This window comes from Pseudoliparis swirei, chromosome 4, assembly GCF_029220125.1.
Source record: "Pseudoliparis swirei isolate HS2019 ecotype Mariana Trench chromosome 4, NWPU_hadal_v1, whole genome shotgun sequence".
In the NCBI taxonomy this organism is placed as follows: Eukaryota; Metazoa; Chordata; class Actinopteri; order Perciformes; family Liparidae; genus Pseudoliparis; species Pseudoliparis swirei.
In genome coordinates, this window is record NC_079391.1 from 14357626 (window position 1) to 14380359 (window position 22734).

General features: G+C 39.5%; 1 protein-coding gene across 1 annotated transcript; it reads left to right on the top strand.

Annotated features, from left to right (window-relative positions):
- Positions 1–700: 700 nt before the first annotated feature.
- On the top strand, positions 701–22273 carry ano5b (anoctamin 5b). Its single transcript, XM_056412521.1, has 21 exons — positions 701–969; positions 6046–6090; positions 10000–10064; positions 11340–11447; positions 11899–11967; positions 12149–12433; positions 12724–12843; positions 13498–13613; positions 13724–13858; positions 15268–15373; positions 15558–15618; positions 16055–16206; positions 16314–16388; positions 16498–16723; positions 17205–17383; positions 17594–17691; positions 18401–18531; positions 18699–18904; positions 19073–19260; positions 19989–20094; positions 20192–22273. Exons 1-21 carry the CDS (start codon positions 894–896, stop codon positions 20420–20422), a joined length of 2778 nt encoding a protein of 925 aa, XP_056268496.1. The 5' UTR covers positions 701–893; the 3' UTR covers positions 20423–22273.
- The last annotated feature ends 461 nt before the right edge of the window (positions 22274–22734 follow it).

The window sequence follows — 22734 nt, forward strand, 5'->3', positions numbered from 1 at the left end:
TTTCTCAAAAGGCCATCATTCCTAAAGGGGTTTGTTACTAATTTCTGTATTGTTTGATACATCATTTGGTTTTATTTTATTTATTTGTTATCACTTAGGTCTATAAGACACCGGGCCCAATTTAATAATGCATCACGTCTGTATATAAATATTAAAACGTCATCATAAAGGGTCATAAACTTCATTTTGCTTTGGCGTTTATACCTGTGGTAATGTGTCTTTAAAGTGAACTGTTGTATTAGCTAAGACAAAACGACTACAACTGGTAGAGGAAAAGATAAATACCATCCAGAGAGATTTTTTAAAACCTGGCAACCCATTTATAATCTAGTAATGGCCAATGATATTAAATACAAGTGTGCAGTATTGAAGATCGCCACGCGATGTCCTCCTTCTATAGAAGGCTCTCTCTCTCTCTCTCTCTCTCTCTCTCTCTCTCTCTCTCTCTCTCTCTCTCTCTCTCTCTCTCTCTCTCTCTCTCTCTCTCTCTCTCTCTCTCTCTCTCTCTCTCTCTCTCTCTCTCTCTCTCTCTCTCTCTCTCTCTCTCTCTCTCTCTCTCTCTCTCTCTCTCTCTCTCTCTCTCTCACACGCGTACACATGTACACACGTCCTTGCGCAACAAACATTTGGCCGACGGAAAAGCGCTCGTGCCACTCCCCTTTACGATTACGATCTTGCCGAGTGCCTGGTCTTCTCGGGTAGCGCCTGGGAGCCCAGCAGGGTACAGTTTCTGTGAGGATCGGTCATAATGTAGCTATGATTAATAATCCATCCAATAATCTGAATCGTACTCATTGATTGCCGCGTGAGTTCATCGAGGCTCATCCTCTCTCTCCTTCCCCCACTTCTTTCCTGAGGAGGCGAGAGCCTTCAGAATAACACCGCTGGCCGCGATGAGACGAATAACAGGAAAGGGGAAGGATGAAACTTTGATCGAGCTGCAGAGCGCGACGGATTCACAGACTGGAGGTAATTAAACACATATGCATTCATTAACATTCAACAGCTGGCCACGAGGAGGTTTCTATCGTATGTCACATGTTTAATATTGGTCCAAAAGGCTGCCTTACTACTGCTTGTGCTGGAGTAGCTATAGCCATAGCCTACTGTGGCAAAGAAACACGCTGGCCTGTATGGTGTTAGAAGAAATCATCTTTATCCCGACATTATCCTTGACTGGGATGATCCTTATCCGAAAGAACTGGTGTGTAATTAAAGTAAACCCTTGGAGAATGTAGGCTGCCCTCGTGTCATGTAGTAAAGCATGGCAGTTTACCATTTGAGTGGCACTCAGTTACTTGTGTTTACTTGGGTGTGTGTTAGAACCAGCTCAGATTAGTTTTTGAAGAGATGCTATTTATATTTCTAAAAGTGGTGTGTGTGACTGCTGTTCTGAACACAGAGGCTGTGCACAATGACATCATGAACAGAAAAAGGGAGTGCTTGGGAAGGATTTGGATTAATTAGAGTTATCTCAGTCAGGAGGTCAGGACTGAAGTATAGCAGAAAGATAAACAAACTATTAAACCCACTTCTGCACACAAAATAGTTTATTATGTGATGCATTTCACAGCGATATCCCATGACAAGCCAGGAGGAAAATAGACATGTGTGGGTATTTAATCTGTTTTTCATCTTTCATTTTAAATGACTTTAAGTCTTTCTCAAAGGCAGATTTCAGGCAATATCCCAGCCCAAGAAGCATCTTCATTCCCATGTTTTTTCATCGTAAATTAATTGAAGTTGACAAATGGGCAAAATGATCAGAGGCAATAAAGCATGTGCGTAAACAAGTCAAATGTTCCTAATTTCTATCTGTCAAGCTGAGTATGCATTTCTATATTTAGTTGGATTGACTCCTCTGAGATAGTCAGGCTTAACTGACTCTTTTCAAAACAGAAAGCCACTTTCTGAAATGTGATTGAATTCATTTAGCAGAGGTCCAATTATATTTTCTTGAAGTAATCTGGAAAATATATGTTGATATATTTTACACTTGTTTTTTTTCTAAATAAATAATATACTGATATCTTAACTTGTTGCGTTTTAAAGATGACCTTCCAGAGTCATTTCTCACAGGTTTAAATAGTCATTAAAATATATGAGATCCAATTCTGTATAGAGTGGGATTATACTCTGAATTGAGCGAAACGGCTGTAGAGTTGTTTTAATTTGATGCTACATAGAGTTAATTATCACCATGTAGAGTTTAATATAAACACTCAATAGAGTAAAAATTACTCTGAATTATTAACTCTGAGGCTAGGATAGATTTTACTCTATTTGGACTGGGACCAAATGTTATATTGTTTAGAGAACACATTTTTTCAATTTGATTACAATTTACTCTGACAAATGTACTGTGCAGTAACCTCTGAGGACAGAACATGACTTCAGGTTCGTACTTCCATGAAGCTCCATTTGTCCTGACTTGAAGGGCTGTGGTCTGCTGAGTGCTGCATTATCTCTCCCATAGCTCCCACAGCATGACAGTTTGTGAAGATGACATTGCCGTGGTTTTGTTTTGAAGCAACAACTCTGTCAAAACAAGGAAAGGAATCATACATAAGATATATGACTATTCTGTCTGTTAGTGAATAGTGGTTGGGTTCTCCCTACTATTTGAAACGTTACACATACAGTTAAATGGAAAAATAACTGAGTGTTGACAAACAGAAAAGACTCCTTGTGTTTAACGACTGATACATACATTAATGTTCCATAATGTGAGGCCCACTTAAAAGTTAAAATTAACCATACATGAATATATTTGTCTTATGCACAGTAATAAATAGTGGCTTTGATATCACGTGCCAACACCTTTATTCGATGAATCCCTGTTTATATCATCCATGTCTCTTCTCTCAGGGACTAACATTTCTATTTCAAACCTGTCGTATCCTCTCATTGACATTTATAACTGCATATTTAAATTTACAGAAGTAAACTTCCATCATAGTCAAGAGCTCAGTCGCTGAAGTCATGTCAGGAGTCAAGACACATGCACAGTATTTAGTGACTGATCATGTCTTTTGACTCTGCTTGACCCTTGATTGGAAAAGTCTGGTGCTCTCGCAATAAGAGCAGTACAGCGTTGCACTGAAGACGCCTCAGAGAATGAGAGAATAAAGTTTGCTTTTAATAATAATCACTTGTCTCAATGGACGATCAATTTGTGACTAATTGCAAATGCCCATTGAAGCATTATTAAAAGTGCACCTGTATAACTTTATAAGCAATTGATACATGAAGATGTAGTTTCAGCACTGTTGTGAAAGTGATCAGATTATTTGGATTTTAAGAATTCAAGTAATGTCAAGCTCCTGACATGTTTTATTATCAGCCTTGAATGTAACAGTTACAACTTTAAACAATTAAAAGAAATGCAACTCAGTATTTAATTCAGAGTTATTTTCAAAATATATTTTTAGTAAAAAACAACAACCTGTGTCTCACTTGAATGATAACCGTCTAGCTAACAGCTAAATGAAATCAGTAGCATTTATAACGCTGCGTCCCCGAGAGATCATCAAGGGAAGTGAACAACAAATATAATTTATTCCCCAGCATTCACATTTAATATAATAAAATCACAATGAGACCTTTCCCATTCATCAATCCCACACTCTATACTGTGTTAATCAGCAAGTTGTTAATGAAGACACGTGCCTGTTTATCAAGGGTTAGTAGCGGGTTAATAGTCTCCTCTTGCTCTGAAAAGGCTTTGTTCTTATCATGGCCGCCCTTCTGCCACATGGGAGAGAAGAAGGATTCTGTCCTCACCTCCGTATATACACATGTGTGCTTGGAGTGCATGACCTCGTTCACAGCTGGCCAAACACTGATTTATAGATCCACCACTGAACACTACTGGATGATGTACTGTCGCGGTACAATGGCACGGCAGGTACTTGGTGTTATCTTTATTCAGAATTGGCCTCGAAGCTTTCAGTAGCGGGTGGACAATTTATTTGTCATCTATCAGGGACAGCTAGTCAGGAATTCATCCCTAATAGTAGATGCTCATATTTAAAGGAGATCTTTAAGTTGATCTCACTCTGCTCTCTGCAGTCATGGCACATGAAGTCATTCTCCAGTCAGAGGGGAAACCGAGCCAAAGAGTTACTATGGAAACAGGCCTTTAATTGAATTAGCTCCTTTGATGGAGGCCGGGTAATAAACAAGATACGGAAAAGTACCACGATATACTCTCAATAAACTAGTGTAGACTTGCTTTGGTTTCTTTGTTTTGGATCAAAATGATCTTTTTAAAACTTTGTTTTTTTTACATTCAAAATAAAATTGTTCCCACTTGCCTGGCCTTTGGGTACATGCACCTGAAACACTTAGAGGTGGGAATACTAACACTCATGTGGGACATCACAACATTTGTTTTCAATTTAGTTTATTTTTTATAGCCCAATATCACAAATTACAAATTTGCCTCAAAGGGCCTTACAATCTGTACGCATAGACATCCCTGTCCCAGGACCTCACAATAAGGAATGACTCTATGAGCTGTTCATAGAACAGCTGCACCTGTGGGAACTATAATTGTCATTTAGTTAGTACAATATTTCTTAAATAAAACGAATAATAAAAAAATAATATGATCAGAAGGCAAATGCTAGTACAGAAACCACATACATATTTGCCCTGTTGCCATCGCACTCTTCATCATTATCATCATATCAAAACCACATAATCAAGCCACAGGTTGCATGCCATGCAAGCAAGAGAAAACAATTTTCCATACAAGTGCTCCTTGGCATTTTTTTCCATAATTATGCCTTCATCAAATATGTTTATGTGATGTTATGCCTTATGAAGATAATACGTTATTCCTGCACATGAGTTTGTGGTTTTGTTGCACTTTCCGGGAATTGTCAGGAAACCTCCCCTTTGGGACGATAATATCCTGACGATAAGAAAGGAAGTTTGTGTCTGATGAAAACACAAAGACACAACTCTCCCATCAAACACACAATACGAAAATAGAACAGAGGATAGTTTTGTTAGTTTGTCGATATTTTCACTCCATAGTGTCACGATTCACAAGAATTACATGAGCCATTAGTTGGTATTCTTTGGTCTTAATCTAACAACAAAATTCTAATTTCTTCTCATAGTTTATGGATCTTTCCTTTTGTATTTTAGCTGACTCGACAGGAAATGTGGAGCGAGAGAGATAGAGAGGATGTCTTGTCATAGCAGCCCTAGACCCGGTTTGAGCTCAGGATATTGTGGTTCACTGTATCGTACACACCACGCCTGCTCGATCGTCAGGACTATCACTCATATGTTTTGGTATGAAATGTAATATTTCAGTCTTGTGCTTTACCATTTCATATGCCCATTTGCCTCATTACTAATCATCAAGACCAGCACTCAGCTTGTCTGAGACTGGATAGTGGTTGACTTTGACTGTGACCTATAAACCAGAGTATTAACCTGCATCACATTAATATTTCATATTCATCCATACGCAATCCACCTGGCACTAACACACCGAATGCTTAGAGGGAATCTGTGACATGTTTGAATCACTTCCCTTTAGAAAAGGTTCATGTCGTCACAATGTGGAGTTGTGGTTAGTTGGTCTGAACTCGTGGACGTGCAAAGCAAAACAATGATCTGAGGAGCATCTGTTTGAAAGCTGAGTGCCACCCTGGTGGGAGAGCAACACAAGAGCTGTTAATGGGGCTCCTCTTTCAGAGAGGAGACACCCACACAGCTTGCTTGAGTCATCGTGAAAAAACTATTGTTTTGTTATTGAGCCAAACTTACATTACAGGTCTTCATCATCATTGTTTATTCAGATGCTGTGCCACAGATGGAAGACCCGGCCTGATCGCCACAAGAGATTAATTGTTGTTTATTGTCCCTGCGGTGCTTAGAGTAAGCGTGAGCACTGTTTCATACTGTGAGGCTTTCTGATGGATCTGCCGTCAATCAGACCGTCTCTGCACTCTGCAAGTGTGCATATTCACCTCTCCCGACCTGGAGTTCAACACTAACCTGTGTCTATCTGTCTGTCCTTTAAAGATGGTCCTGCAGTGTTGACCGCATTCAGCATAACCCTGCACTCAGGTACGGGCAGATCGGAGGCTTTATGTGACGCCTGTCTGTCCGTCCTCTCATCACCACTTCCGCTATTTCTCTTTTAATCCACTCGCTCTTTCATCATGCTGAACTTTCCTCAATAATGGAGAATCTTTCTGTTTCTGCTGATCACACCCAGATGTCTGTGTGTCTGTCTGCTCTTTCAGCTCTCTCTCTCTCTTGCTATATATATATATATATATATATCATTCAGCTCTCTCTCTCTCTCTCTCTTGCTATATATATATATATATATACATATATGCATATATATAATAACATTCCTGGTTATTTTAATCTATAAACAGTTACTTATAGTTATTGACTTCCCATAAAAAGAACACTGTATATATTTATATATCACAATATAAGGTTACACCATTACAGAGAGCTGTATCGCTCACTCTGTCAGTCTTACAGTCAAACTGGAAGATGTATTGATGTTCTTTAACTCAAAGATAACAAAACCCCACAATACAAATACACCATAACAAAGTCGAGCTTCAAGCTAGCTTCAGTAGGAGTATAACAATATTTGCAAACAAATATTATCATAATGTATTTGAAGTAAAAACACTCATTAGGCAACATCATGGACCCTGTCAGAGTGCTTTATCAGGCCATATTGTTTGATTTGTATTATTGATGTACTAAAGGCTAGTTTAATACAATTAGCATTATACTATATGTCATATACACAATGGAGTGGAGTAGAAGTATAGAAAAAAATGGAAGTACTCAAGGAAGTACATCCCAGAGCACAACCAACACTGCTCCCAGTAGACCACACATACCACACACTCACAAGTCTTCATTCATGTATTCATTCAATGCAATATAAATCCAATGTATACACTGTGCAATATAAATACATGTGTTCAATCCACTGTGAAACATTAACAACCACTCAGTATATCTACTATATCATATTTTAGTTGGTTTTAACTTAATTATTATACCGTACCTGTGTGATCACATATTTATTATACTTGTTTGGTCTTGTTTTTCTACTTATGCCTGTTTTTTTATTTTGCACTATCCACTATGCTGCTTTAATCCTGCAAATGTCCCCTCTGTAGGACTAATACAGGAGTACTAACTTATCTTATCTTATGAGTTCTTCAGTTAACTACTTTATTATCTTCTACCACTGCTGTTGAACATGTGCTTTCAGCCCACCAAGTGTCGGAAGTAGATTGTAAGTTCATGATAGTTTCTTGATATAGACTAATATACATTATTATTGTGCGTGGGTGTGTGTGTGTGTGTGTGTGGGTGGGTGCGCGTGCATTTGTGTGTCTATGTCTGTGTGGGTGGCTGAGATATCATCTCCCAGCCGTCAGACAAATACTAGACCCTGTTTGTCGGTTCACATTTAGAGATGCAGGTTCCCTTTCTTAACATTTGTTTTGCTGACTCACTTTGGGATTCACCGAAGGGAGGCCGCTCTCTCCTGCCAGTTACACATGCTGCCACGTCAAATGAAACCGTGGTGCACTAAACGGATTTCTTATTCAAAGGCAATCACTGTCAACGGGAATGGAGACTTCATCAGGTTGTAGTGAATTAGGATTTGTAATTATTCAGCTTGGGAATAGTTCATTTACTTGTTTCGGGAGAGAATATAAAGCCCTAAAAACTAATATATTGATACGCGTGACCTCCTATTCTTATATACTGGAGGCCACTGACTAATCGACACCTGTCAGCATTTCTCAGCCCTTACTCCTTTTTGACGATTCTTTTATAACCTGTCTCTTCAGTCCGCCATCTTTACAGAAGTTTTAAAAGAAAGCACTGTCTATCACATTCAAAATATTGTATGAGTTGGAATCTGTATAAAATGATGTAAAAGAGTTACAGTACATCTTATTTGGCGTTGGCATTAGCTCATTGCTTTCATATCAGTGAGCAGCTGACCAGCAGCAGCTGACCATTTGATTCGAGTTCCCTTTTGTTCCCACTTGATTTTGAGCTCACAAGAGGTTAGGGCCATATCTTTCACTAAATTGGCATTCTGCTGGTGGGAATGTTGATAGAAGATTATCTCAGCTATTCTATGAATATACATCAGCTGAGGGTTTTTTGGGGTGTGTTAGAAAACAGTGCATGAGCATTACCTTTAAATGAGTTGTTATTTGGTTCATGTGTGCCCTCAAAAGCCACAGTTACCATGGTATTTTTCCATCAAGGAATGTCTGTGATTTGAGTATACAATAGTTATTTAAACATGCATGCTCATTTGTGAATCTAAGTCTGACACTGTTGCTTCGTTCAACAAAATGCAGCCTACTCCGTATGACCTAGTGTGACACACTGCTGGCCCCTTGCTTCTGTTTGTTCAAGTCAGGCTCTGATAACTGTCGGTGCACAGTTGGAGTGAGACCAAAAAAAGAAAAGGAAAAAAAAGAAAGCTGCTCAGATTAAATATAATATTGGCTGCACATTCAACGATGCTTCCCACGAGCCCACTGAAAGATATTGAGCTTCCACATGGAGCCACCACAGCCCCTCTCTTATTGGCTCACACTGCTGCCTGTAATATCACTTGGTCTAATCAAAGAAGGCTTCTTTGTGTTTCATGTAAGGGGAGGTAAGACTTTTGGCACAGCAGCAACGCCCACCTCTGGCCCCTCCCCCTCGCTGATGTCTTCATGTAAGTTCCAGCCTCCCCCACAGGAAGTGCCATTTCCCCACCAACCAGGAATAACAGGGGAGCAGGCAGCGAGCGCAGCAGAGCAACATGAGCACATTCTCTCTGCCAGTGTGGAGGGAGAGGGAGGCACTGCAGGAATGCTGTGTGTCATTGCATGAGAGAGGAAGAAGATGTGTGTGTGTGTGTGTGTGTGTGTGTGTGTGTGTGTGTGTGTGTGTGTGTGTGTGTGTGTGTGTGTGTGTGTGTGTGTGTGTGTGTGTGTGTGTGTGTGTGTGTGTGTGTGTGTGTGTGTGTGTGTGTGTGTGTGTGTGTGTGTGCGTGTGCGTGTGCTGCCTCTGTGGTTTTCATCTCAGCTCCTCTGCTTGATGTTGCCAAGAGACTGTAGGCTTTGTATTTGTAATTTGAGTTTGTTTGAGATGCTTGTGCCACCATAATGATTATTGGCCGGCTCATTTCTCTAAAAGGAGGTTTGGTTTAGTTTTGAGTGAACCTTAGTATTATCCTACATACCACGTATCCTGCATGGACACAAACATAGCTTAGCTTAATTACTGGATGTTGGTGTGCCAGTAGAGAAGAATACCCTCTCCTTTGCTAAAGGGTTGGCACTGTCTACTTTTTCATCAACAGTTTAAACGAGCACATGAGGAAATTCTAACAATGACATTATTTTTTGAACAATTGTTTTCTGTTGTTGGGTTTGGGCACATATAAGCAGGAAGGTGCAACGGATGACTGAAAAGACACAATTTTCTCTTTAAAGAAAACACATCGTGACACGTCGTTTAGTTTGACCAGCCAGCAGTCACTGGTTCTCCAGTATTTTCCCTTTCTAAGTTTAGATGCTACATTGTCATGGCTCATCAGCACATGTTCAAACTGAAGGCCCAGATATACATACACAATAAAAAAGAAGAAAAAAAACCTGACCTATCACTTTATATGACGTACAGCAGGTGTTTAGAAAAAAAATATATGACAATTAAAACTTACTAAACATAACACTGACATCTTTAAGTTGTTGTTGGACTGTTTGCTATGTATCTTTAGTAATTATCAAGTTTCATCATAACACATTATCGAATGACTAACTTAAACACTAATAAACTGACAGAGTTTTTGCTGGACTGGGGTTGAATCAATAATCATCTTGTCACAAGCCTATTTCATTAACCTTTAGGCCCCTACTACCCGTTTAACTTTGACATATATTTTTTCTAAATGTTTTCTTTATTTTGCAGATGAAAATGGTGGAGCTAGTGTAAATTCATTATCTGAAAAATCAGCACTGCCTGGACATACAGAGGTAAGCTTCATCGTCTCTACGCGTGTTTCCACAGACAAATGGGAAAGAAGACGTTTGCCATTACAATCTGTATTGTATGAAGCTGGCTAGTTTAGTTTAGCATAGATTAACACATAACCTCCACGTTAAAGCTACCAAGATGTCCAACAACAGTTATGGATGTGAAGGTGGCTTTAGTTATATCTCTGTGTAAGTTGTTTTTCTTCAAAATTATTTATATCAATGTTTATGTTTGTGTCCTTTGATTCATGACTGACCCTCTGGTCAGCTCCCCACTTGCTTTCCTGAGTCACGAGACCTCTGGGTCTCTAATCGCTCCTCTGTTTTCTTCTCGGCGAGAGAAATAAATAAACTGTCGCTGCTCCCACAGCAGTCAGTCTGTTGTGTTGTCAGTGCCACAGTGAGGACAACACGCAGATGGTTTATCAATCTTAATTCATAATTCATATAATATGTTTCCGGGATGTACGACTTCAGTTCATGGTCGGATCAGTGGTAATCTATCAAACACTTCTGTTTCCAATGTTCTCATTAGGTTCAAGCATGATTATATAACACAGTAACGAGCAGCATCCACACCCTGTAGGTGTTAGTGGATGTAAGGGTCTGATAAACCAGCTGGGTGGGGTCCATAAAACGACTGAACACACTGGTTACTCCATGCCGGGGTTCATCAAAATCAGGCCATTCAACTGTTTGACTGATGATTTAAAATCATATCTTCAGGTTGTGAAACTATTATTAAATACATATTAACAGCAGTACAAATAAGGACACACACTGTATATTGTAGACAGTGAGGATGAACAATAATGTTTTTAGTGTCAAGAAAACAAATTTGTAGTGGGACAATGAGTAAAATAAAAAAGTAGATTATACGTTTGTATAATGACAAACTGTGATTGTACTGTGTCCAAAATGTTTTGTTTTATGTGTGTCTTCTGCAGTCCATATGGCCTTGGGATAAAGGAAACCACGTTCTCTTTAAATACTTTTCAATACCACTGTTCCCTTGAGTCAGCAGCACTAAATTACATGTGTATTTCTGGGACAAAATGTGCTTCTCCATATATATATATATTTATATATATATATTTATTTATATACATACATACTACTGTATATCTATAAGTGTTAAAGTCTGAGCCTTCAAGATTCAGACTTCATTTCTTGCTGTCAGTATCTGTTGTTCGAGTATTGCATGTCTTTTAGCTTTCTCTTCCTACTCTGTGTCAAAGCTGAGCGTTGCATTGAGTTTGTTTGTTTCTCCTTCAGACTGACAAGCTGCAACCAAACACAGACACCGTGTTCTTCAGGGATGGAGTCCGGAGGATAGACTTTGTGCTGTCCTATGTAGATGACAAGGATGGAGAGAAGAAGCAGGTAAGAGTCCTAAAAAGTGAAAAGTTGTCGTCGGTTAGTCAGCATTTCACAGGGTGACTAACTGTGATGCTGTTGACGTTACACAACTCATACATATCCAGAACAGGAATACGTGGTACTGCTAAGAGGAAATGGGATTCAGGTTATTTTGCAGAGACAGACAACATTTGTGGCCTTCAGTATTTGGTTCAATTAGCTTGTGAACAATAAGGTGGGCCTACACCTGTTATTTTAATGTCCCGGGTACATTATGTAGGTCAATAAAATGATGGTATCAGTATTTGCAGATGCCCAATATAAAAGAACTTGAATTGGGATTAAAATAACTTGATTGAGAGATCCCTAATTTAAGGTACTATTGCAGACATTTTGTAGGGAGACAACATGCAAAGACTGTAAGAGTGTGCGTGGCTATCATGCTTGCGGTGTGTGTGTGTGTATTTATCCACAGGACAGAAGGAGGGAGTTTGAGGCCAACCTTGAGAAGGAAGGACTGGAGCTGGAGACCGAGGACAAATCGGTAAGAGATCCAACCACAGAGTACCTACACCACCTAGTGGATAGTTTGCTGAGGCGCACCACATTCTCCAGGAAAAGTCTTAAAGGGATTGCTCATATTATACTGCCATCCAAGTACTCAACTTAAATAATATATCTAATAATTAGTATGTGTTCCTCTCCTCCATCTCTCCTTGGATCAGGACTCCAAAGACCAAAAGACATATTTCTTAAAGATTCATGCTCCGTGGAATGTACTGGCCACCTACGCCGACGTCTTAAAGATCAAAGTTCCCTTCAAAACCAGTGATATCCCGCACGGCCAGGATGTCCCACTGGAGTGGCTCTCTCGTCCTTTACGCTTGCCTGATCACATAATGCGTCCCCAACCTGACTACTTCACCTACCCCTTCGACAAGAGCAAGACCGACTTCTTCCTGATCACTGACAAAGATACTTTCTTCCCGCCTTCCACAAGAAACAGAATTGTGAGCATTTCTCTTCTAAAATCAGAATACACTTTTTTTGTACATCGTAAATATCTCCTGTGTGTGATAGTATAGGATATTCTGATTAGTATTTATGAATGATAAATCAGTACAACGCTCACAGTTCTTCTGGACAGGCTGACCCTTGGAGGATTGTTGTTTACAGTTACCCCACAGTGTTGATACAGGCGTGTGCAACAATGAAGCAACATGCTAAATGCATATAGCTAAGAAGTTCCTAAAAATCCAAATCCTTTCATCTCTTGGTAAACCCTGTCCTTGTTGTAAAGGTGTTCTACATCCTGGCCCGCTGCCCGTACTACAAAGAGGGTCAGAAAGAAAGAGACAAGACGGGAATCAAGCGACTGCTCAGCAATGGGACGTATTCAGCAGCCTTTCCTCTACATGACGTAAGACACGTGGAAGACAAGACATGAACATGTCGAGGTCGAACATTTCGACAGTCGTCTACTTGAGCGGCTCCGTTTTTACCTTCTACTTCATTACACTGGGGGAAAAATGTGATCAGCTACGATATTAATCTAGGTTAAGACTCAACAAAGTAATGCTTCCTGAACCACAAACAACATAAATTGCCTCATGTATAAATAAACACAAAGACAGGAGCGGTTCTGTTGAAAGAGTAATGCTACTTTTATTAATATTACCACTGTCACAGTACGACTACTATTACTGTGACTTTTATTTAAAAGAAATGTGGGAGTAGTAAATTAGGTTGCAAAACATTGAATGCAGGATTTTCATTTCAAGCATATTTGTATTAGTGTCAGGTATTCTTTGTCTCGTTTCCAGTTTCAGAGCAGTATTATTCAAATGAGCATGTCTCAGCATATTATATATATATATATAAATATATATATACATATATAAATAAAGGGATTCCTTTTTTTTTTACTTAAAGGAAAATGGGATAAAGGAATAAATAATTATACAACATTATCAGAAACATGCTCATTCTCTTTTTGCAGAGAACGTTTTCCTTTAATTTCCCAAAATATCTTTTGCTCAACAGCTCCGTGTTGCGTTGTTTCTTTTCCTTTCAGTGTCGATACTGGAAAAGAGCCAGAAACGCTGAGTGTGAGAGTGAGCGCTACAACCTGTACAAGCACTGGGCCGGGTTTCTCTGCTTTTACAAAGAGCAGCCTCTCAACCTCATCAGGTAAACAGGCAACATCTCAATGCTGTCACGGGGGAATACGTATTACTGAAGCATGTTTCGTGAAAACTTTCTCTAAATTAGGTCGTTAAACGTGCTGTTTTTGGTTGTAGGAAGTACTATGGGGAGAAGATTGGGATCTACTTTGCCTGGCTGGGCTTCTACACTGAGATGCTGTTCTTTGCAGCCGTCATGGGCCTTATATGTTTCATCTATGGATTGCTGAGTTATGATGACAACATTTCAAGGTGAGTAGCACCAGAGGGTGACAGGGTCAACTGGCCCAAAATATATGGACATCCAAATAAACCCAAATATCAATGTTGACCATTTAACAAACCTTTATCTGCTGCTATAACCGCCTCCTCTCTTCTGGGAAGTCTTTCCACTTGACGGTGGAAGCTGGCTGCATAGAGTTTGGTCCCCAAGCGCTTTAATGAGGTCCACTGATGTTAGACACTAAGGCCTGACTCACAGTCTGCATTCTAGTTCATCCCGAAGGTGTTTGACGGGGAGGGGGTCAGGGCTCTGTGCAGGCCAGTCATGTTCTTTCACATCAATGCCCTGTGTATATATTGTGTTTCCTCTGTATATTTAGTATTTTATTATTAGTATTTAGTATTGTTATTGTGTTTTGTGTTTTTATTTGTATCTTTTATTTTTATTAATGCTCTAATGTGCTCTGCTGTGATCATGAAATGTTCCCACTGTGGGACCAATAAAGGAATTTCTAATCTAATCTAATCAAATTTAGGAAAACCTCGTCTTTATGAGCTCTTGTGTTGCCTTGAATCTGGGAGAAAACTTTGTTTGATGATTCAAAAACAGAGACAATCCGTGATACATTTAATAATAATAATAATAACTTTATTTATATTGCACCTTTAAAAACAAAGTTTACAAAGTGCTCTACAGAGAGTCAAAGCAAAACAAATAGAATAGTAAGAAACAAATATAACATTTTAAAAAAAATATCTATATACTGTATTCAAATTTAAAATGTAAAAAACAGACAAACTAATTTAGGGGAACCAAAGTTCTGCATAAAAGGACGAGATCACTTAAAAGCTGTTCTATAAAATGGGTTTTAAGAAGTGATTTAAAAGAAGTCACTGATTCTGTAAGTACATGTACATACACTCCATCAAACGTATATCAAGACTTGTGCAGTATAATCCATGTCTCATTTATCCAGGCATTCGCTCACCAGATCCCAAACACATGCAGTGTTTTAGATCGAAAGGTTTTAGCAAAGATGCATGTGTTTGGGAAGTACTGAGCATACGATTGGATACATATGATGTGGATTAACTGGTGTTTTGATATAGTTTTGTTGTTGTTAAACACAGATCACATGTACATTATTTTCAGTTTTTTAATTCTCTTTTCCCTATTACGGCATGCGGGAAAAACTAAGTTTTCCTTAAGAATAAAAGGAAACACGGGACAATTATTTATTTATATAAACGGCCATTTTGTTTTGGCTACACTGTGCTGTTGCATTGAGATGTATTGGAACTAAAGTGTCCAGAACCAACTTGGAAAAGCAGCCTCAAACTAAAAGTACAGAAAAGTATGTGAACATGGGGATCTATGATGGTCTGATCAGAATGGGATGATCGCTTTGTAAATTGTTCTCTTTGTTTTCTCCTTTTAGTAAAGAAATATGTAACGTTGATATTGGAGGAAGTATTGTGATGTGTCCGCTTTGTGATAAAAAGTGTTCATTCTGGAAGCTCAACTCTACGTGTCTCTCATCCTGGGTAAAACATCACACTTCATATGTTCATTTGACACCATTGTAAAACCTAAAAGCACATACTACATACTATAATTGTGCTACATAAGTGTGCGAAACTTAAATATCGGCGGTTAATTGGATCCTGCCGAGTCAGCAGTATGTCACCATGTTCCTTCCAACTCATTTTTCCATAATCTCTCTTTCAGCAATCCCATCTGTTTGACAACGAGGGAACGGTTTTCTTTGCCATATTTATGGGCATTTGGGGTAAGTGTCAGTCAATGCTGCTCTAGCTGCGTTTGACCTGTGTTGGAGACCCAGTTTAGTCCCCCTCGTGCGAGACAGATTTTCACAATTAAAGCCTTTTCACACTGAACCTTCATCGGTACTGCTTGGGCCCAAAACAAGATGCCAGCACAGTTATGTTGGTACGCAGCAGTCAGAAAGCTCGCACAGCACAATGAAGGCTGATGGTACCAATTAAAAAACTGGGCTCATGAGCAGCACGCCAAGTGTTGTTGCTCAGCTGAAACACATTACACTCCTCAAACCCAACACAGGCATTGTTTTCAACCAGTGTAACAGTATTCGGGTGATGAGATATGGATGCACACAGCACAGCATCAGATTTCTCACTTTACAACAACATTTGTGGACATGATTTGACAACTTTTTGCTTCCTTTCTTCAAATCTACTTGGCAGTAACTCTGTTTTTGGAGATCTGGAAGCGGCGTCAAGCCCGGCTGGAGTACGAGTGGGACTTGGTGGACTTTGAGGAGGAACAGCAGCAGCTTCAAATCCGGCCCGAGTTTGAGATCCGATGCACTAACAAGAGACTCAACAAGATCACTCAGGTGCTTCGAAACATGACCATGAACACAATGATTGTTATGTGCTCTGTGGTTTGCAAAAAAATTGCATCGTGGCTATACTTCATAAAGAATAAATAACAATGTTTCAGGAAATGGAGCCGTATCTCCCTGCCACCAGCAAGTGTGCTCGCTTCTGCCTCTCGGCTGCCACTGTCATATTTTGGGTAACTGAATATGTATCTCTTTCCTGTGTGTGCTATTCACAACAATACATAGTGAGTATTCCCCCCAGCGTAGTCACACGCTCAGCTTTACGTGTGTGTGCTCCCACAGATTTCTCTGATCGTGGCCTGTATCATCGGGGTCATAGCATACAGGCTGGCTGTGCACGCTGCCTTTGCAAGTATCATTAAAGACCCCATGCGCAAGATCCAGTTGGTGGGCAGATTCATCACTCCACAGCTAGCGACGTCCGTCACCGCCTCCTGCATCAACTTTGTCATCATCATGATCCTCAACTTCTTCTATGAGAGGGTGGCTGTGTGGATCACTAATATGGGTAAAGAGATGTAATCTGATATTTGGTATCTGATATCCTTTTCTGGGAAAGCCATAAATCAGTTGCAGCTCTATCAGCACTTTAAAAAAATAGTTTTAAAATCAGTTAAAAGCTGCTCAGCGCTGTCCTCATTGAGCAGCATTATTATTGTTTTTACGACCTACTTTTAATGTGCTGCTCTGTAGCTTTGTGTTGTGTGTCGTGTGTGTTCTTCTCACCACGTATCATGTTATATCATGTCTTTCATCCTGTACTGTTTGCTATTGTGTTATGTTTGTTATGACCTCTCAAGGGACTACAGATGCAAATCAGCTGAAGCGATAATCTGGTACAGTGCATCAAATGGTGACATTTATGTTTGAACTGTACATGGTCCCTTTTATATAGAGAGAATAATAATAAACACACATGACACAATAGTCATCTTTGACGCTAAAAAACATTTTACACTGAATTACTATCTGGTGTTTGCTTCCTGCAGAAATCCCAAAGACCCACCTTGAGTATGAGAACAGGCTGACCATGAAGATGTTCCTCTTCCAGTTCGTCAACTACTACTCATCGTGCTTCTACGTGGCCTTCTTCAAGGGGAAATTTGTTGGTTTTCCTGGCGAGTACACATATATGTTTGGCAGAAGAAGCAAACTGAGGAATGAGGAGGTGCGTTTTCTTTCTCTTTATACAATAATGATTGAAGAAATTTATTTATTGTAAGTAAACATCCTTATAGAAGAGGGAAGGTTCATAACGTAACATTTTGAAATGTTTTTCTACCAACGAGGATCATAAACTGGTGCTGCCAACAGGAAGTGCATCAAACGAAAGTTTTAGTTATTAGTTCTGTAAACTTAGCACGTCTTGCTGTCGTAGTGTGACCCTGGAGGCTGCCTGATTGAGCTGACCACACAGCTGGTGATCGTGATGTCAGGAAAACAAATCTGGGGGAACATTCAGGAAGCGCTGCTGCCGTGAGTCCACACACTCTTACTTATTCATCTCAATTAGCCAATGTAACAAGAGAATAATGTTCAATTAAGGTTTTCAATTACAATTTTCCCTTTTGTGGATTTCTTACAAATTTGTGTAATTGTTTTTAACAGATTAATATGTTGGGTGCACAAGTTATCGACAAGTAGATTTTCCCTCAATACATATAATTTCCTGCTCTGCAGCTTCCTGCAGATGCTCACACTCTTCAAAATGGAGAGAACTCATGAACAGCATTTCATTTTCTACCTCTTGGTGGTCACGCAATGAAAGTTTGGCTTCACCACCCACAAACACAATATTTATCAAGAATATGCGGACAGAAGGCAAAGGTGCGTAGATTTAGATCACGACTCAGTTACAGGAAAGATTTCCGTTAAACTATTGCCATAAAAGAGGTTCAGAGTTTAGAAGTAGAAGACATTAGCAGCCAAACTCAGTCCAGAAAGCGACACATTACAGTAAGTACATGAATGACAATTTAAGAATATGTTGGTTTGAGCATTGTTGTTGCAAACTTTTACGCATACCGTTAAACAACTTGTTCACAGCAAAAAAAATGGTAAACTTTATTTCAGATTATCGGACGGCAGCTATACGTAGTGTTGCCACTGTGGTGATCAAGGAGGGTCTCGGTAAATCTCGACAACAGATCTCCGTTGTTTGACATCTGTTTCTTGGTCTTGACAGGTTGATGCGTAACTGGTGGACGAGCAGAAAGGGGCGGCGCCATACTGAGTACCATAACAGCCGGTGGGAGCAGGACCACGTCCTGCTGAACTTCAGCCAGCTGGGATTGTTTTATGAGTACCTGGAGATGGGTGAGATGCTTCACTTGTCTTGTTTACAACACAGAGATCATATCTGGGGAGGAGAGCGAGATGCTGTGCTGTACGCTATATGGAGACTGTCTTGTTTTCCATCCCTGTATTCCGTTTACTGCTTTCCGCTCTCACTAACTCTCTGCCTGCTCTCCCTTTCTTTTCAGTGGTCCAGTTTGGTTTCATCACATTGTTTGTGGCCTCCTTCCCTTTGGCTCCGGTGCTGGCTCTGTTCAACAACATCCTGGAGATCAGGGTGGACGCCTGGAAGTTCACCACCCAGTTCAGGAGACCGGTAGCGTCTAAGGCCCGAAACATCGGAGCGTGGCAGGAAATCCTCAATGCGGTGGCCATTTTGTCTGTCGTGACCAACGTGAGTCTAGTGCAGGAATATGTTTGTTTGTCTTTCTTTTCACGGATGTTAAACGTTTGAACAGGCTGTCAGAATGACACTGTGTGTCAAAATAACATTTATTTTCAACAATTTCACTGCAGACTCAAACATTTCATGAAATGCCTTTTGTGCTTTCTTCTGTCTCAGGCTTTCATAATAGCGTTCACCTCCGACATGATCCCCCGGATGGTGTTCCTGTATGCCTACAATGACGATGCCGGCATGAGGGGATACGTTAACAACAGCCTGTCAATATACAACATCTCCCAGATACCTCTGTACAACATGCCCGAGGAACGAGGCGACTGGTTTCAGAACTCCACCACTACCTGCAGGTACTGAAGCTTAAAGAGCTTGTTGAGCTTATTTCGACATTTCTGAAGAGCGTTAAAACTGCACTAATCACTATTTTTGATGTTCAAATCTAATAGTTTTTCTTCTAACAGCAACAGGCAGCTGTTTCCAGAGGGTCCAGTATCTGCTAAACCCTAAACAGAGACTAGAGGCCAGATATTTGCCTCAGGAGTTAGTGGAGAACAAAGAAAATAGTTAGCCATATCAATAATATAGGCTTATGATATGTCAGTGGTGTGTACATTACAAACATTATGCTTTAATTACCTTCGCATTGAAAATGCGGAAGGTTATGTTTTGATCGCCGTGTATTTATTTATTTGTATGCGTGTTACTCGCATAACAAAAAAAGTATTAAACCGAATCGCATGAAATTTGGTGGGATGATTGGTTATTATCCGGGGACCATTTGATTAGATTTTAGGATCGATCGGGTCAAAGGTCAAGGTCATGAAAAGGTCAAAATCTTCTTTTTACCAATTTGTATCCAATTGGCATGCAACTAATGCCAAAATGTTCATAATTCAATGCCCAATCTTGTGATATGCGAAGGTATGCGCTCTACCGAGTGCCCGTTCTAGTTCAAGATGTATTTATTTTGTACACGCTATTTGAAAAGTTTCTATCGCATCAACTAATGTGTGCTGGTGTCAACACATTTTCTTTCATGATTACATTGATTAAACATTAATGACGTTGTTTTATCCAGATACCGCGACTACCGCTACCCTCCAGGCCACCAGAAGGAGTACACTCACACCATGCAGTTCTGGCACATCCTGGCAGCTAAAATGGCCTTCATTATCATCATGGAGGTAAGGCAACAGCGCTTCTTCCCACTCCTTGCTCAAAGAATAAATGCTCAGAATGAAAGGATCATATCTTGACCACGTGATTATTGTCCCTCTGCAGCACGTTGTGTTTGTGGTCAAGTTCTTCGTGGCGTGGATGATCCCAGACATCCCTTCAGACGTGAAGGCTCGGTTTAAACGAGAACGCTACTTGATTCAAGAGTACCTGCATAACTACGAGGTGGAGAGCGTCAAACTCCAGCTGAGTGCCAGTTTCATCACAGAGCCGCAGTCAGAGCTGTCCTTGATGACAGACGAGCATGAAGTGTTGTCTGAGTGCCTGTCGCCTTGAGCTTTGAGCCACAGACGGACGGAGAGCGTCCGTGTACGAGGGTTTCTGTCTTTGGGCTAAATAACGCTGTTATCTTTTTTTGTTGAATGGACTCCTATATTAGGATGCAACACTTTACTTTGCTTAAATCTGCTTTTTGAGTGGATAAAACATTCCTGTGCCAAAAAAAAGAAAGTGGGAACAGCAAAGAGCAAAAAGATTGAACGTTCAGTCTTCATCATTCCCCATGTAATGTATTCTCTGTGTGTAAAGTTTGTGGTGTTGAACATGTGACATTATATGTAATTACCATTTCAAGAGTTGGCTATGATATCATTAATAAAATGTTCTGCATGTGATTCTTCTAATTAGAATTCAAGAAGAAGGACTTGACTGTTTAGAAAAGAAAATATGTGGCAGTTAAAAAAATATTTGTTGTTAAAAAAAATCATATCATTTTAAAGATATCTTATATCATAAGCTTTTTCTGTCATGTAACTATTAATTTAAACTTACAACACTGCCTTTTTAAATTGGTAGCTACAGAATGTTAAACTCCTCTAATCTATAGCTGGTCTATGAAGATTGTCAGTTTTGTTATTGGAGGAATTTTAGGGAAAGTCTCTTAAAGTCTGCATTTTAAAACCAAGAGCCTCCATCATAACAAAGAGAAGTGTGGGTATCAACCTGTGTTCGTAACAAGGTGAGACAGCAGTTGCAAACTTGTGCATCTCACCTTTTAAATGTATTTCCAACTTGCTGCATGACTCATTAGAAGATTTCTACCAGGAGAAAAGACGACAGATTTTCTATTTCAATACAATCAGTTTATGTGTCTGAGTTGAGGTCGATCATGTGGGGACCTTACTGCTCCTCTTGTTACACATAGATAATAAACAGCCTATATTTCTGTTTTTAGATGTTCCCATTATTGGTGTCTACATACCGTAGGCATAAACTATTATAACCGTCGTTTCATGATAAACAGAAAGGAGAAGAACTTCTTCTCCCCGTTGGGAGACATGTGAGTGAGGATTTCCGTGAGGGACTTTTCGTAACTGGTTCATACTCTGTGGTTACCAATGAGTTCCTGTAAATATAAATAATATATCATCTATTTAAATGGTTGCCATACAATTAGCTAATTAATCTGCTTCTGCTCGGTCGCCTGAAGCTTGTGTATTTAGAGTTATTCATCAATATTTGCAAGACCTGATATCTTATTTAGTACTTCTATTGCCTTATAAACATTGAGTAGCGTTAATTCAGACAATTATTCAAGCACATTATATTCAATAAATTGCTACTTTGTTAAGCGACCAGTGTGGTGAAGAAAAAAGAAGGTTTTATTTCTTCACAGTAGATCTGTCTTATTTAAAGCCATACAGGATCACTTTGTATCATCTTCAGCTTAACGTGTATATATAACAGAATATGTTTTACTGTAAATGATGCAGTTGTGATTTCAGATATCAGCTAATTATATTTCACAATCAAAAACTAAGCCTGAACTAAGCCTGAACTAAGCCATCTCAGGATTAGACATCTGCTCATGTTTGCTGAGCGTCTCTTGTTGATAAAGTAAGCAGATGTCAGTTGGTGTAGAGCGTCTTCCTGCAGCATGCATGATGTATTTCTCAACAAACAAATGCCTTAAACCTCTGTGTTTATCTGTTTTTGTATGATTTTGTAACAACAAAGTTTCCTATCTGAATTCAAAACATGTTGCATAAAACATGTTGCTGCTGCTAGTCATTGCAAAGTAGTGTCTTTTTATTGCGTGAATTGGTGTAAAAATGGTCAGTTATATTCTAAGTTCACTGCAGACGATTGTACATAAATGCAGATATAATAAAGAAATAACAAGTTATAGTGTGAGTGTGTTTTTGTGTGTGCACACAACATAAAAGCAGAGACTAAATTTAATATGACTGTTGTGACTGGCGAGGTCAAGAGAAAAGGTTTATACTGTGGAGCTTCCCCCAATTTTTTAAGATGCATAAAACACAATATTGCGAATTATAACGATTGTTACAAATTCAGACTAAATATTGTTAATTTCACTACTGGACACCAGATGTCTCCATGGTCACTGAAACGTCCATTCTTAGTATTTCCAAAACCACTTGTGTAAATTGCATCTTGGACCATGATTGAATTCCCAATGAGTTTTTATGTCACCAAATCATCTCATTTGAAGTGTTAAACTTATAGTATCACTGAGCACACATCACACACTTCCTCCCTTCAATATATGGACATGAAATCATTATTCCAGTCGAACACTGCTTCACACGCCGTTCTGCACAGTGAAGCTCAAACATCCCAGAGAA

Excerpts from the sequence above, each read along its gene's own strand:
- ano5b (XM_056412521.1), top strand. The coding sequence starts at position 894 with ATGAGACGAATAACAGGAAAGGGGAAGGATGAAACTTTGATCGAGCTG. Across the intron at positions 19,261-19,988 it reads AACTCCACCACTACCTGCAG|ATACCGCGACTACCGCTACC; the intron begins GTACTGAAGCTT and ends TGTTTTATCCAG. Across the intron at positions 20,095-20,191 it reads CCTTCATTATCATCATGGAG|CACGTTGTGTTTGTGGTCAA; the intron begins GTAAGGCAACAG and ends GTCCCTCTGCAG.